Here is a 15,207-nt window from a genome sequence, read left to right as displayed (position 1 = left end):
TTCTAACCAATGCAAAATAAGAGTTCTCAGGGGTATTCTTACCTGGGAGCTCAAGCTGTCCGAGAAGCCCATGCTAGACTCGTGGTCAGGTGAACTATTGAGGCCTTGTCCTGGCAGTGCGATGCTCCCCCATGCATACTCATCCCCTCGAACTGAATGGATGAGATCATTCAAGTATTTGTAATACAGATTGCTGGACAAGAAGCCAGGCAAAAAAACCTAGAAAGAGAATTGGTGCTACTCTCTTAGTGAAATGGTAGAGAAAGAACAGTCAAATGTCGAGAAAAATCTGACAATGAATGAGGCTTGAGAGAATTTGCTTTACACAGGAAGTAACAAAAGCTTCCTCTTAGGAAGAGCTTCTAAAAGAGTAACAGTCACACTTGTTTCTCGGATCTATTGCTTCTTGATCTTATAGCGTATTTTGTTTCTTATATTTTCAATCCTGGTAGTATATGAATTTCCGCTGTTTACAAATCTATTCTCCAGTTGTTTGTCTTTTTAAATGTATTTGTGTGATATTTGCATGGGGTTGCAAGAATTCTCAGCCTTTTATCCCCAGGTTCTGTCACAGGATGGGGTCACTGGTTTGCAATAAAGTTCCAATACAAGCTGAGACCTTGCAATAAGATCCCTTTAAACTGGGGGAGGGGAGAATATTAAAAATCTATGAAGTGAACCAATGAACCCTGCACACGTGAAATCTCCTGGGTAACAAGGGAAGTTTCCTGGGACTAATTACAGACACATACAGAGGATACAATTATACCCTAAAGTCCAATGTATTTAGAAAATAAATGACACACTGTAAAAATAACTCCAAGGAATGTCTGGGGAATAATGTTATCAGGGACCTCCAGAAACTGACTTCAAATTGTAATAAAAATCTGAGCGAGTGTCACAAGTACAAACTAAAAATGTTAAAGAACACTGAGCATAGCCAGGAATTCAGTATCCAGGTAGGCTGGTGCCAGCAATAGTCCCATCAGCTGAGTATAAAACTCTTCTGGATTACTGAAGGAGAAAGGGCTTCAGTGTGCAGTGTCCTGAAGTCTGCACTTTACAAGGGCAATTGTTCAGCCTCTCACTAGCTCTGTGCCATGACGTTACAGGGTGGTACTGGATAACAGAGGCGCATAGATAAATATTAAATAATAATTCCTCTTCAAAAGAATGAACGGTAAATCAGAATAAGAATGGATAAGCCATCTCTTTGTGGGCTGGGTGGGGTTTTTTTTGACACGTCAATTGGATTATTTTAGCACATTTTTCCTGCTGCTTTGCACAGTCATCTACTCTGTTTAGTCTTGCAGACATCACTCTGCCAGCAGCTGTAATGCACTGTATAGACCTTGGTTAGTATCAAGCTTGATCTTTTATGAAAGATGCTCCGCTTTTCTGTTGGAAAATCAGTCCTAAAAGATTCTTCTTTTCCTGGACTAATACCCCTAACAGAACTGGCTATCGGGAGATGTGTCAGGAGGTAAGCAGCTCTCTCCTCACCTTTTCCATGGTGGTCCAGGCCTGCCGTAAAGGCGTAGTGAAGCAGTCAGGGAGTGGCCCACCTTCCCTGCAGATGTTGGATTCGATTTCCAATCGCACAGAGTCATCGAACCCTAGAGGATGCGTGGCTTGGAGAGAGAAGTACCTGCAGAGTGCAGGAGAACAGCACATTGTATTACAGTACCAGAGTAGGTGTCATTCTATAATCACCTTCAAGAACTTCGTATTTGGTGAACATTAATATTTGAACCGTGAAGCCTCAGATCCTCTTATTTACTGTATTTAATCTCCTTTGCCAAAGCATACCTTTAAGATTTCCACTGCAGAATCATTTGAGCCATTCCAGATCTTACCATGAGTTTAGCTAGACATAGATGGCTAGCTAGTGTCTTTTTACCTGTACAGGGATGTTTTATTAACCTCCTACTAAAAGCTAAAGTGCCTTAAGCTGCTACGTACTGGGAGCCTCAAGAGTTCTCTGCTTGTGCTTTGCGGCTTTCCTTAATCTTTTCTTCCTTTGTCATCACCAATTTTTTTTCTGCTGCTAATGTAGCTGTTTGCTAAAATGCATGTGTGATAGGCACCATATAAAAGCTGCTTCTTTCTTTAGACAGTGTTTGCCAGGAATTTGACAGGGAGTAATAGCTTTGTCTGTACAGTGGTATTTAGTGGAATGTTTTAAAGGCACTCAGCTTTACCACAGGAGCCACAACAAAGTGTATAATTACAATTCTGTAGCCCCTGCCTGGGCACTGCTAACCTATTAGAATATTTCTGGAAAGCAAACCACCGAAATGCTGAACCACTTTTGCAAGTCTTTGTTTAACCAATAAAAGAAGAGAAAACAAGAAAACAAGATCTAAAGGCAGTCTGCTGATTGCATGGGCAGTGATGCATACAAGGAAGCATTAGGCAAATCAGTCAGGAAAGTAAAGCTGGTGAAATCTCTAAGGCCCAACAAAAGCCCTCTTTGTTCATCAGAAAAACCTCAGGACTCAGACTCCTGCCTTTATTTCTGTAAGATGGCATGAACTCCACACTGATCACAGAAGACCCAGCTCCCCCACAACCCAGCTGTCAGAACTTCCAGCAAGAGCTGCCTATTTCCTGCAGTTAACCTGGTTCTCACATGACCCACACAGGCTCCTTATTTCCCAGTGCTGATTCTTTCTCAAACTGACTGCCTGGTGTTCTGCAAGATGTGACGAGGAATGGGCCATCATTTTATTAGGCTTTCTAAGTGTACCTACAACCATATGAAGCAATCTGAAAAGTGTTTCTTTTGTTCTGTGCAAATGGCAAAAAAAAAAAAAAGGGAACTTGTGCAATTAATCTTTTGAGACTGCGGCTCTGTTTCCATACATTCAATAGGTTACAAGGATGCTTTGAGGAAGAAAATTCAGTAAAACTAGGCCATTCTTGAATCTTACTGATCAGAGCTTTTAATTAGATTAACATTTCTAATTACAATAGAATCATGCATGTTTTTACCATAACATCTAATAACTTATCTTTGGTGTATTAAAATAAAAATGATCTTCTTTCAGCTAACAGTGTGGCGTTATCTTGAAATGCTCCTGGGGTCAGCGCTGCCACTCCCTTCGGCTAACTCCAAGGAAAGTAGGAGAGCACCAGGTCCGCAGAAATCCCAGCGGGAGACTGTGCAACTACTCACTTGTCATATAAGATCATAGCATCGTTCTGCGCCTCCTGTCCGTCATACTGTCCTTTCTTGGCAGCCAGCTGGGACTGGAAGTTGTCTGCAGCTAACCAGAATTGTAAAACGTTGACAGCATCCTCCTTCTCCATGTACTGAAAAGCAAAAGCAATGCATACAGTGTGCCCTAAAGTATTTTTATTTTTCAAGGAGACATCGAATGGTCAATAATATAAAGCTGACAACACTTGCTTAGGGACACTTGCTAATTTCCTACTCAAAAGCACTCATGGGATTTAGGTTATTTGGATGAGTGTTAGGAGAGTCTGCCAGGTGAATGTTTATAAGGCAAATGGTACAGCCACATGCACACTGATATATTCACCACAGGAAAAGCAACAATGCAATCTCGACTCCGCACCACTAAGACCCTCATCCCAATCATGATTTCACCTCTTACTCAACTCCTAGGCCTCTTCTCCCTGACACTATTCAATGCACAATCCCTCACCAAGAACTCACTGTTCCCTGTACGTTCCAGGATCAGTCCAGCCAGTGGTTATGTCCCCCGTCCAGCAGGGGAAGTCAGAACAAAAGCTCGGGGGGGAGGTCCTATATAACCTCACCTCCCTTGCCTCAATCCTCAGTAGCTTTTGACTCCAGCAGATGTGAGCAGGGGACTGGCAGTCCCCAGCACAGGAGCTTAGGCTTTCTAGGCCTCTTGGGTCTGTTATTTGAGGGATCAACTAAAAAAAAAAAAGAAACAGCAAAGTGCCTTTCTTAGGGCAGGAAGGGCTTGCTGACAGGTCTGCTCCCTTTTCCTGCCTTCCTTCCTTCCTTCCTTCTCTCTTTTCTTCTCCCTTTGCCTGTCGGTTTTGGGGTAAGTGGGTGTTTTTGGTTGCAGCTTATTTTTCTTATAGCTGGACTCAGGACCCCGCCGGATCGCTGGGGTGCGAGCTAGTGGGGCTAGCCTCTCCCCCCCCACCCCCTCCTCGCCGCTGCCGACCCGCGGCCCCGCAACATCCCATTCCCCGGGGCCGCCAGCCGCTGGGAGGTCCGTTTCCCCGGCAGCTCCCTTGGGTCGGTGGGGGGGGGGGGGAATCCGCGAGCGCGCGAGTTGGTCCTTTGGACGCAGAGTCTTTCGCCGCGTCAGCTTGCTTCCTGCCCCCCTCCGGGGATCCACGATGCCGAGAGCGGCGGCCTATTCTTCCTGCGGCTGGCAGGGGAGCCCGCTCTCGCGGAAGGGGCTATGCACGAGCTGCCTGCCAGCGGAGGAAGGCAGCTCTCCTCAGGGGGACGGTGCAGGCGCCCACGGGGAGGACCGCATGGCACGGAAGAGGCGGGAACGGCGGCCATTTTGTTTTCAGATGAGGAGGCCGGCATTTTGGAGGACGATGCAGGGGACCCGATTTCGGCGACACCACCAGTTTTAGCTCCGTTTGCGGAGCCGGAGCCAGGTCTTCATGTCGGGGAGGCCCCGGCTGGTCTCCCCTCGGGGGGTGCCCTTGTTTTCACCGGAGTTTGTGTGTTGATGCACAGGGCTTTCTTGAAGAGCAAGAGCCACTCGCTGGATTGTTCTATGGGGCCCCTTCCCCCCAAGCTGGTGCGCACGGTCCCATCCCTGGGGGGGCTCCAGCCACAGGGCAGTGCCCAGCCGCCCGGGGAAATGCCAGGTCCCTCCCGGGAACCCCCTGTGCCTTCGTGTGGCCCAAACGCCCCTCCGGCGGGGGACCCTTCCTCGGATCCGCTCGGGGATGATCCCACCCTGGCGTCCCAGGTGGAGGGAGATGACCAGAGGGTCCTTCGCATTTTTCAGGCGGAGGAGCTGGATGACCTTATTCCCTATATTCTACAGGAGATGGATATCGTTGCCCCTCCGGAGCCCATCAGACCAGATCCCAAGTGAGAAAGGGGGATCCCCTTCTGGTGGGCCTTAGGCCTCTGGCTAAAGCTTTTCAGACGCATCCCACCTTTTTACAATTGATCTCCCGGGAGTGGGATGCGCCGGAGGCCACTCTCCGAGTCAGTAGAGCGATGGAGAAGCTCTATCCCCTCCCGGAGGAGTTCCTTGAACTGCTCAAGGTCCCGGCTGTGGATTCCGCCGTCTTGGCAGTCACGAAGCGTACCACACTCCCGGTCACGGGCAGCACAGCGCTGATGGACCTACAGGTCAGGAAGTTGGAGGTATATCTGAAGAGAGTCTTCGAGGTTTCGGCACTCGGGATGTGGGCGGCCATCTGTAGTTCCTTAGCGCAGAGAGCGGGGCTTCGTTGGGTACAACAGCTCCTCACCTCGCAGAACCTGCCAACTGCGGAGGCTCAACAGGCGGATAGATTGGAGGCCGTAGTGGCCTATGGGGCGCACGCCCTATATGACCTCCTCTGGGTCGTGTCCTGTTCAATGGTGGCAGCGGTTTCGGCCCGTCGTCTTCTGTGGCTCCGAAACTGGTCGGCGGATGCCTCGTCTAAGACCCGGCTGGGGTCGCTGCCTTTTAAGGGCAGCGACCCCAGCCGGGTCTTAGACGGGTCTTTGATCCAGATCTTCGGGGATCTAGGACTACAAGGAAGCAGCAGCCACCCCGGGCGCCATCGAATCGTTCGCATAACTGGAACAGGTCCTTTCGAGGGCGCAGGCCCGGCAAGGAGGGCCAGGGTCCGGGCACCTCCTCGAAATTGGCTCAATGATGCCAGGCCGACCCACGATCTGACTCCTCGGGTACGGGGCCAGATTGCTCTCTTCTACGAAGAGTGGGTCCGAATCACGTCGGATCAGTGGGTCCTGGATATTCTAAGACACGGTTACGTATTGGATTTTGTCCGCGTGCCCAGGAACAGGTTCCTGTTCTCCCCATGCGGGTCTCTTCTCAAGCGAAGGGCCGTTCACCAGACCCTCGATCGCCTACTATCACTGGGGGTGACAGTGCCGGTTTCCGCCTCCAAACTGGGTCGAGGACATTATTCCATCTATTTCGTGGTGCCCAAAAAGGAGAGTACTTTCTGGCCCATCCTGGATCTCAAGACAGTCAACAGGTTCCTTCGGGTCCTGCATTTTCGCATGGAAACCCTCTGCTTGGTACTGGCTGCGGTCCATCCAGGGGAATTCCTCGCTTCTCTGGATCTCACGGAGGCGTACCTTCATATCCCGATCCATCAGGATTGTCAACACTATCTTCACTTCAAGATCCTGGGGCATCATTTTCAATTCTGCGTCCTTCCTTTTGGCTTGGCAACGGCCCCACGCGTCTTTACGAAGATCATGGTGGTAGTGGCGGCAGCACTACGCCGGGAAGGGATCCTGGTGCACCCTTACCTGGACGACTGGCTCATTCGGGTGAAATCCCTGACCCAGGGTCTTCAGGTGGTGGACCGGGTAGTACAACTGCTTCGGTCTCTGGGCTGGATTATCAACTTCGGCAAGAGCAACCTTACGCCATCCCAGTCTTTGAACTTTCTGGGCGCGCGCTTCGACACAAAGGAGGGCAAGGTGTTCTTGCGGCCGGAGTGGGCGCAAGCGCTGCGCGTGCAGATCCTTCGCTTCACGACGCTCCCGACCCCCACAGCGTGGGATTATCTACGGGTTCTGGGAACCATGGCTTCTATGATCGATCTGGTCCCGTGGGCCTTTGCGCACCTGCGTCCTCTCCAGAAGGCCTTGCTTCCCGGTGGAAGCCGGTATCGCGGAATTTCCAGGCAGTGCTCCCGATTCCGACACCAGCTCGCCTCAGTCTTCGATGGTGGCTGAATCCTCAACACTTGGCCCAAGGGGGTGTCCCTGGAGGTTCCGGACTGGGTGGTAGTCACCACGGACGCCAGTTTGGCTGGCTGGGGAGCGGTCTGTGGGTCGAGCTCAATCCAGGGTCGTTGGATGGCGGATCAAGCACAGTGGCCCATCAACCGCTTGGAAACCAGAGCGGTTCGCTTAGCATTGAAGGGCTTCCTTCCTCTGGTTCATCATCTGGCAGTCAGGATCCTCTCGGACAACGCGACCATGGTGTCATACATCAATCGCCAGGGAGGTACGAGGAGCCAGCACGTCTCCTGGGAGGCAGACAAGCTGATGCAGTGGGCGGAGCTCCATTTACTCCACCTGGCAGCCTCCCACATTGCAGGCATGGACAACGTACAGGCGGACTTCCTCAGCCGTCAGCGCCTCAACCCCGGAGAGTGGGAGCTCTCAGAGGAAGCAATGCGTCTGATCGTAAGACATTGGGGGACTTCCCGCATGGATCTCATGGCCACGGTGGGCAATGCAAAGGCACATCGCTTCTTCAGCCGCAGACGAGAGCATGGCGCGGAAGGGGGTCGATGCTCTGGTTCTCCCGTGGCCCAGGCGGATCCTATTGTATGTCTTCCCTCCGTGGCCTCTGGTAGGAAAGTGATTCGACTGATAGAGAGTCATCAGGGCCCGGTAATTCTGGTGGCGCCAGAGTGGCCCCGGCGTCCGTGGTTTGCAGACCGTCTCAACCTAGCAGTGGAGGGGCCGATACGCCTCGATCATCTCCCACGCCTTCTTCGTCAAGGTCCCATATTTTTCGAGGAGGCAAATCGCTTCTGTCTTGCGGCTTGGCTTTTGAGAGGCGTAAGCTGAGGCGCCGTGGCTATCCGGAGCCGGTGATTTCGACTCTTTTGCGGGCGTGTAAGACGTCCACCTCCGTTACTTACGTGAGGGTGTGGAAGGTTTTTGAGACTTGGTGCGATTCACTTACCATTCATCCGTCGCACGCCTCAGTGGCTCAGATTCTCTCGTTCCTACAGGACAGTCTGGATTGGTATAACTCCATCAGGGTCCAGGTGGCGGCTTTGGGAGCTTTTCTTCACAACGGGAACGACTCGTTACTCTCATCCCATCCGGATATTCTGCGTTTCCTCAAGGGGGTAAAGCACTTGAAGCCACCGTCTAGGCCACCTTGTCCTTCTTGGAGTCTCAACCTGGTACTCCGAGTTCTCAGTGGCCCACCATTCGAGCCTCTTCGATCTGCCACTCTCAAGGATCTCACCTTCAAGACTAGTTTTCTGGTAGCAATCAGCTCGGCGCGCCACATTTCCGAATTGCAAGCGTTGTCCTGCCGGGAACCATACCTCCGCTTCACCGAGGGGGGGGGTTTCCTTGCGCACAGTACCCTCTTTCCTACCTAAGGTAGTCTCGGCTTTTCACCTCAACCAGTCGATTGAATTGCCTTCATTTTCCTCACCGGACTCCAGAGATCTTCGCAAGCTAGATGTCAAGCGATGTTTGATGCAATATTTGGCAGTCACCAATGAATTTCGGCTCTCGGATCATTTGTTTGTCCTCTGGTTGGGACCTAAGAAGGGTCATATGGCCTCCAAGGCCACTATCGCCCGTTGGCTGAAGGGGGCGATCGCCTCCGCATATATCGGTGCCGGACGGCACCCGCCACTGGGAGTGAAAACGCACTCCTTCGTTCTCAGGCTACGTCCTGGGCGGAGAGTACGGCGGTGTCCTCACAGGAAATCTGCAGGGCGGCTACTTGGAAGTCGCTCCATACCTTTTCGAGACACTACCGCCTGGATGTGCGAGCTCCAGTCTTTCGTTCCTTCGGGGATAGCGTCATTCGAGCAGGGCTGTCTTCAGCCCACCCATAGTAGGGAAGCTTTGGTACATCCCACCGTCTGGACTGATCCTGGTACATACAGGGAAAAGAAAATTATTCCTTACCTGCTAATTTTCGTTCCTGTAGTACCATGGATCAGTCCAGACGCCCTTCCCTGTTCGCCATTGGGGGATTTGCATGGGGTTCGCCTCTACTCGACTGTGATTTCTGATTCTTCTATGAGCTCCCTGGGGATTCAGGGTCTGTTCTGTGTCTCACAGTTCCGTTTGCAAGTTCCCTTTGGGGGTTTTGTTTTTGCAGTTATTAATTTTTTCTAATGTTACATTGAGCATGGTTAGTTACTTGATCCCTCCGTCTCTTCTCTTCTTGGCTTTGCTAGTCTAGTTACTGAGGATTGAGGCAAGGGAGGTGAGGTTATATAGGACCTCCCCCTGAGCTTTTGTTCTGACTCCATCTGCTGGACGGGGGACATAACCACCGTCTGGACTGATCCATGGTACTACAGGACGAAAATTAGCAGGTAAGGAATAATTTTCTTATCCTCAACGACTATCTCCTAGACTCAAAACCAGACATCTGCGCCATAACAGAAACTTGGCTTAAACCAACAGATATAGCACTAATAAATCAACTCCCCACACAGCTTTACGACTTCTTTTCCCTCCCCCGACATAAGAAAAGAGGCGGGGGCATTCTTCTAGCAGCCAAAAAAGAACTGAGATTCTCCCAACTCCCAGCAAAATCGGACTCAAAACTAGAAGTAGGCCTCTTCAAAACAGACCAACTCCAAATCCTCCTCGTCTACGCCCCGCCAGGACTTCTTGAATCAGATGCCTCCCCCATCATTGAAATCATTGCAAAACACATGAATCTGGAATCCCTTGCTATAATCCTAGGAGATTTCAACCTACATGTTGACAACACCACACTCACAACCAACTGTGAGGCTTTTCTCACCACCATTTCAGCTATGGGCTTCAAGCAGATCATCAATAAGCCCACCCACAAAGCTGGCCACACTCTGGACCTTATCTTCATAAACTCTGGCATCAAGCACTCATCCCCCCCATATGCACGCAGGTCCCCTGGTCGGATCACGCATTAATCTCCGCCACCTTCACTATGACAGAAACCCGTAACACTCACCCCATTCAATCCTCGTTTCTCTACAGAAAATCCTGCTCTTCCGATGACCTCAGCAACCACCTGGCTAAAGAACTCCCGCACATTGACCTCTCTGATCCCAATTCAGCCCTTCGATCCTGTAGCAACATCACAGAGACAGTAGCAAATAAATTATGTCCACTATCAACAAAAAAAACTCAACCCCAACTCCCCAAAAAGACAACCGTGGTTCACCAACGAACTCCGAAAACTCAAACAAAGCCTCAGACAGAAAGAGAGCAAATGGCGCAAAGCCCCTTGCCCCAGCACACTATCCGCCTACAAACTCGCTCTCCACCACTACAGGAGCTCTACCTTAAGATCAAAAAGGGATTTCTACGCACACAAGATTCATGACCTTATCTTTGACGCTAAAGAACTATTTTCTTACGTATCCGAACTAACGCACCAGCTATCCCCAATGACCAAGCACAATCCAAAGCTGACGAACTGGCTCTTTTCTTCCACAGCAAAATCTCCTTTTATCGCGCTTGCCCCCTAGCCCCACCTCTCTTACTAGATCATATCATCTCCTAAACAAAAGAATCGCTCTTGAAACGTTTGAACCCACCACTGCTTTAGAGATCCAATCGATACTAAAGAAAATGAAACCTTCCTCCCATCCCTTCGACCAAATCCCAACTAAACTTCTCCTGCTAGTACCTGACACCATTTCCAAACCCCTGGCTGATATCATAAACTGCTCATTATCTCAGGGAATCTTTCCAGACGCCCTAAAACTGGCCTCTCTTAAACTTCTCCTAAAGAAACCGAATTTGGATTCAAAAGATCCCAACAACTTCCGTCCATTTCCAATCTTCCTTTTATAGCCAAGATTATGGAAAAATTAGTCAATTCGCAACTTTCCGATTGCATTGAAGATCACAAAATACTGTACCCCACCCAATACGGATTCCGCAAGGCATTGAGCACTGAAACCCTACTCATATCTCTGACAGACCACCTCATCATGGGCCTGGACAAAGGACAATCCTTTTTACTGATTCTCCTTGACCTCTCGGCGGCTTTCGATACCGTAAACCATTCCATCCTCCTCAACCAGCTGTTGGACATTAGAATAACAGGAACTGCATTTACATGGTTCAAAACATTCGTCAGTAACAGAGGTTACAAGGTCAGAATAAACATTAAAGAATCCCCCCGCTGCAACTCCTCATTAGGAGTTCCTCAAGGTTCCTCCCTATCCCCCACTCTCTTCAACATATACCTTCTTCCACTATGCCAGCTGTTAACCAAAATTAAAACTAAAACACTTCCTATACGCCGACGACGTGCAAATCTTGATCCCATTAAAGAAACCATCACTAAACACTTAAGTACTGGGAAAACTGCCTCCGAGAGATTAACCTCCTCCTCGCTAGCTTAAACCTGATACTAAATTCAGCTAAAATGAACTCCTCCTCATCTCCCTGGAAAACAGTAATACCACACAAAGTGCACCATCTAATATATTCATCACCCAAGCAAGAGACCTAGGAGTATTAAATCGACAACCACCTCAATTTAAAAACATTCATCAACCACATAACCAAGGACTGCTTTTATAAACTGCAGGTTCTAAAAAGAATTAAACCACTCCTTTACTTTCAAGACTTCAGAACGGTCCTCCAAGCCGTAATTTTCTCCAAGATAGACTTTTGTAACTATCTTGCTAGGTCTCCCTTCCTCCTCCATCAAACCTCTCCAGATGCTCCAAAATGCAGTAGCCAGAATCCTGACTAACACTAGAAGAGACCACATCTCTCCCATTCTCAAAAATTTACACTGGCTGCCAATACATTTCAGAATACTTCATAAGTCCATCACCATCATCCATAAATCCATCCATAACCAAGCCCCTCTTAACCTTCAAATCCCGCTCAGACTACATACCTCATCCAGACCCATCAGTAAAGCCTACAGAGGATCACTGCATGTCCCCCAAACCAAATCTACACATCATCTAGCATTCAGAGACCGGGCCTTCTCTACAGCGGGACCATCTATATGGAATGCCATTCCCCCTGATCTCAGACAGGAACCATGCTTATTAACATTTAGAAAAATGCTTAAGGCTTGGCTGTTTAAACAAGCCTTTCCCGAACCTAACTGAATTACCGCAACTGAATCACCACAACTATTGAGAGACTTGTCAGCACAATGTAAATAATTGCTCTTTTTACTGTTAAGTTACTCTAGCTTTGTCTTCTTCCTCCCCCAGTTCTAGCACCCTTGTTTTATTGTAACTTCATTGCTTCTCTCCACTTGTTAATTGTTCAAGGTTATTACACCCCCTGTTACCTGTAAACCAGCATGATGTGATTTTATCATGAATGCCGGTATAGAAAAGCTCTAAATAAATAATAATAAATATAGCTTCTAATGCTTTAGAAATGTAAGAACCGTGCACTCAGCCAACAAGATCTGGAAAAAGGAGGAGCTAATCCCCACGTGCCAAATTCCCCGAGATTGCAAGCACAGAGACTGAGGAGAAGCATTTTACCTCAGAGAAATAAAAGAGTGCTGATTCGCAGAAGAGGATATCAGCCAGGTAGACGGTTCCACTCGTTAGCACCTCGATCTGGTATTTACAGAAATGATGACTCCGGAGGAATTCACTGAAGTGCCTGCATAAACAGAGCAAGAACAATAAGCAAAGCAGGTGCAGATTTCAGCTCTGTGGAATAAACAGTTTCCCTCTCATTGTCACGGGGGAAGGCCACACCAGCGACGAAGTCGGCACTAGGCTCCTGATGCAAGTGAAGTACCCAAGAGATTGTGGAAGGAATATACTTCATTCCCAGTCTGAGGTGCACTGTCCCTAGTCTGCCTGAAGGAATACCATTGTAAAAGAAACCCTTGGGAAAGACAGATCTTGGTATTCGAATGATCTTTTCTGCATTTTCAGGGGTCTTGCATTGGTATGAGGCTTTTTTTCTCATTGACTTGGACATAAAGCCGAAGGACTGGAAGTTTTTGTCTGCCACACCACAGTGGTTTACATTTTGTTACAATTTCAAAGGGCGGCTGGTTTCAGCAGCTTTAGCCAAATCTTGTTGCTTCGATTTGCATCTCTTTGCTGCTATGCCATAGGGAAAACTAGTGAACCTTACAAAAGGTGATCTGAACACAAACAGGACAAATTAAATTTCTGGGCATGTTCTGAGAGAGAGAAGGAAGTTCTTATTTTGTGCCTTTTCTCAGATCTCTGCCTTTACTCTCGCTGTCCTTTGGGATGCAGCAGCAGGGATGTGCAGATTGAAGCAAGAGGAGAAACTCATCCTGCTGAGTGTGTCCCTGACAGGCCACATCTTTAATCAAATGTCAGCCACTCCCATATTATCAGCTTTGTCTGTGTCTCTTTAAATCTATTCCAAAAGACTGACCGAGGCACTCGGTATGATTAAACCAAAAGTTCCTTCCTATCCTACAGACCAGATGACTGCAGACTGCTCTGCGGTTCTTACCCTGTCTGCTTGCTTACAAACCCTCACAGGTAAGTCATTTGAGACCCTACTGCAGCCGATTCCAAACACCAAAAATCTTTGTGAACCCAAAAAACAACTGTTTAACAAGTCATGTGCCGAGCTTTTGAAAATGTATTAAAAGATGTAATGACAGATCCTACCAAGCTTCCTAAACGCTCTGAATAACTACTTTACAAGCAAAATCAGTAAGTAGTACGATGTACAGAACCAGGGTTTGAACAAGCCGCTCACCAATGACCTGGGGCAAGTGGATGCTTCACTGATCGGGGCCTGGCCAGAGATGGCAGCGTGTGCCACCATGTCAAGGACAGAGAGATGGCCACAGAAGAGGAAGATTGAGGGCTGGTGGGGGGCATTGTGAAGGCTGAAGGAGAGCGAGAAAGGTCTGCACTTAACTGACGTGCAGAGGGTGGGCTGCTCCACTCCCCCTCCAAAAAACCAAAACAAAAAGCCCTAATGTTTGGGGAAGTGGGGCTTGGCGGCAGGAGTACATGGGCAGATTAGATAGGCTGTGCGGTCTTTTTCTGCCATCATGTTTCTGTGTAATGCATTTTGTCCATGGCAAGTAAGTTCTGCAGGAATTTTTCAAACTCTGTACATAAAGTTTAATATTAAACCTGCAATCATTTAATTTTTCTGACCACCAGGGTAGATGAATGACTTCTCTTCTGAAATCCAGTTGGCCAATCGGATCTATGGGTTTACCTATACAGTAACCTTAGGATATCTACTGCACACATGCAAAGAAAAGTACTCTCTCTCATCTACTTATGGATTTATAGGACTCCTGCACAGAAAGCTTATTTTTACCTTTTATGTTTACAATTGGCTCTAATTCATGATTTAGAAAATCTCTGAAAATTACAAAAGGAAAATAAAAGAATTGATAAAATCCTCTCAACCTGGTAAAGTTATTGACTCAACTTACTCTTGCTCCATGGCATTAAACACTGTCGACTGTGCTGTAACAAAACAATTTGGGTCCACTTGTCCATCCTCCCCACATATCTTAGCTGCAAGAGAGATAGGAAGAGTTAGGAGAGCCCAAAGACAGCACCATTACACCCAGTAACTTTCTAATACAAGTCCCTAACAAATCTTTCTCCCCACCTCCTAATGAGAATTCGCTGGTTCCACTTGACATCTTTTCATACAGAAAGTAAATATATATATAGATGCTGTTCTGAGGGGCAGAGATCAGCAAAAAAAAAGTAATACACAAGGCATCAAACATACACTGTTATCCAGTGTTCTTTGGCAGATCCTTGCTTTGTCTCTGCTCCCAGTGCCTCTTATCAAAGAGTCACTGTCAATTACAAGCAATGGAGAAATTACTTACCTGATAATTTTGTTTTCCTAGCGTGTAGCCAGATGGACTCAGGACCAATGATTTATACTCCCCTGCCAGCAGATGGAGATGGAGTCAGGTTTCAAAGCTGATGTCACCCTAGATATACCCCTGCAGATAACCGTAACCGTACTCAACCAAAAAAACACTGAACCCCAGTAAGATTATAGATGCCCTGATCTAGGGACTGGATAAAGGCTTACCCATAATCTCTTGAAATCGATATCTATTCCACGGGCGAATCCTTGGCACCATGGGCAGGGAAGCTGAGACCATTTGTCTACACTAAGGAAAACAAAATTATCAGGTAAGTAATTTCTCCATTTCCTAGCGTGTAGCCAGATGGACTCAGGACCAATGGGATATACAAAAACTACTCCCGATCGGGGTGGGAGGCTGCCCACAGTCTGGTTAACACCGCCCTTGCAAAAGCTGCGTCTTCTCGGGCCTGAACGTCCAGGTGATAGAACCTGGA

General features: G+C 48.2%; 1 protein-coding gene across 3 annotated transcripts in view; it reads right to left on the bottom strand.

Annotated features, from left to right (window-relative positions):
- The window catches only part of AKAP10 (A-kinase anchoring protein 10), an 88,362-nt gene that overhangs the window by 27,907 nt on the left and 45,248 nt on the right, over positions 1-15,207 (bottom strand). For all 3 annotated transcript variants that reach the window (XM_029612319.1, XM_029612320.1, XM_029612318.1), the window contains 5 exons: positions 14,313-14,397; positions 12,400-12,523; positions 3,179-3,315; positions 1,504-1,648; positions 43-219 (listed from right to left, as the gene is read on the bottom strand). In XM_029612319.1, coding sequence (XP_029468179.1) covers positions 43-219; positions 1,504-1,648; positions 3,179-3,315; positions 12,400-12,523; positions 14,313-14,397 — 668 coding nt within the window. The remainder of the gene's footprint in view (positions 1-42; positions 220-1,503; positions 1,649-3,178; positions 3,316-12,399; positions 12,524-14,312; positions 14,398-15,207) is intronic.

The sequence above is a fragment of the Rhinatrema bivittatum genome, chromosome 8 (genome assembly GCF_901001135.1).
Source record: "Rhinatrema bivittatum chromosome 8, aRhiBiv1.1, whole genome shotgun sequence".
Taxonomy (NCBI): domain Eukaryota; kingdom Metazoa; phylum Chordata; class Amphibia; order Gymnophiona; family Rhinatrematidae; genus Rhinatrema; species Rhinatrema bivittatum.
This window is presented reverse-complemented; position numbering and strand designations above follow the sequence as displayed.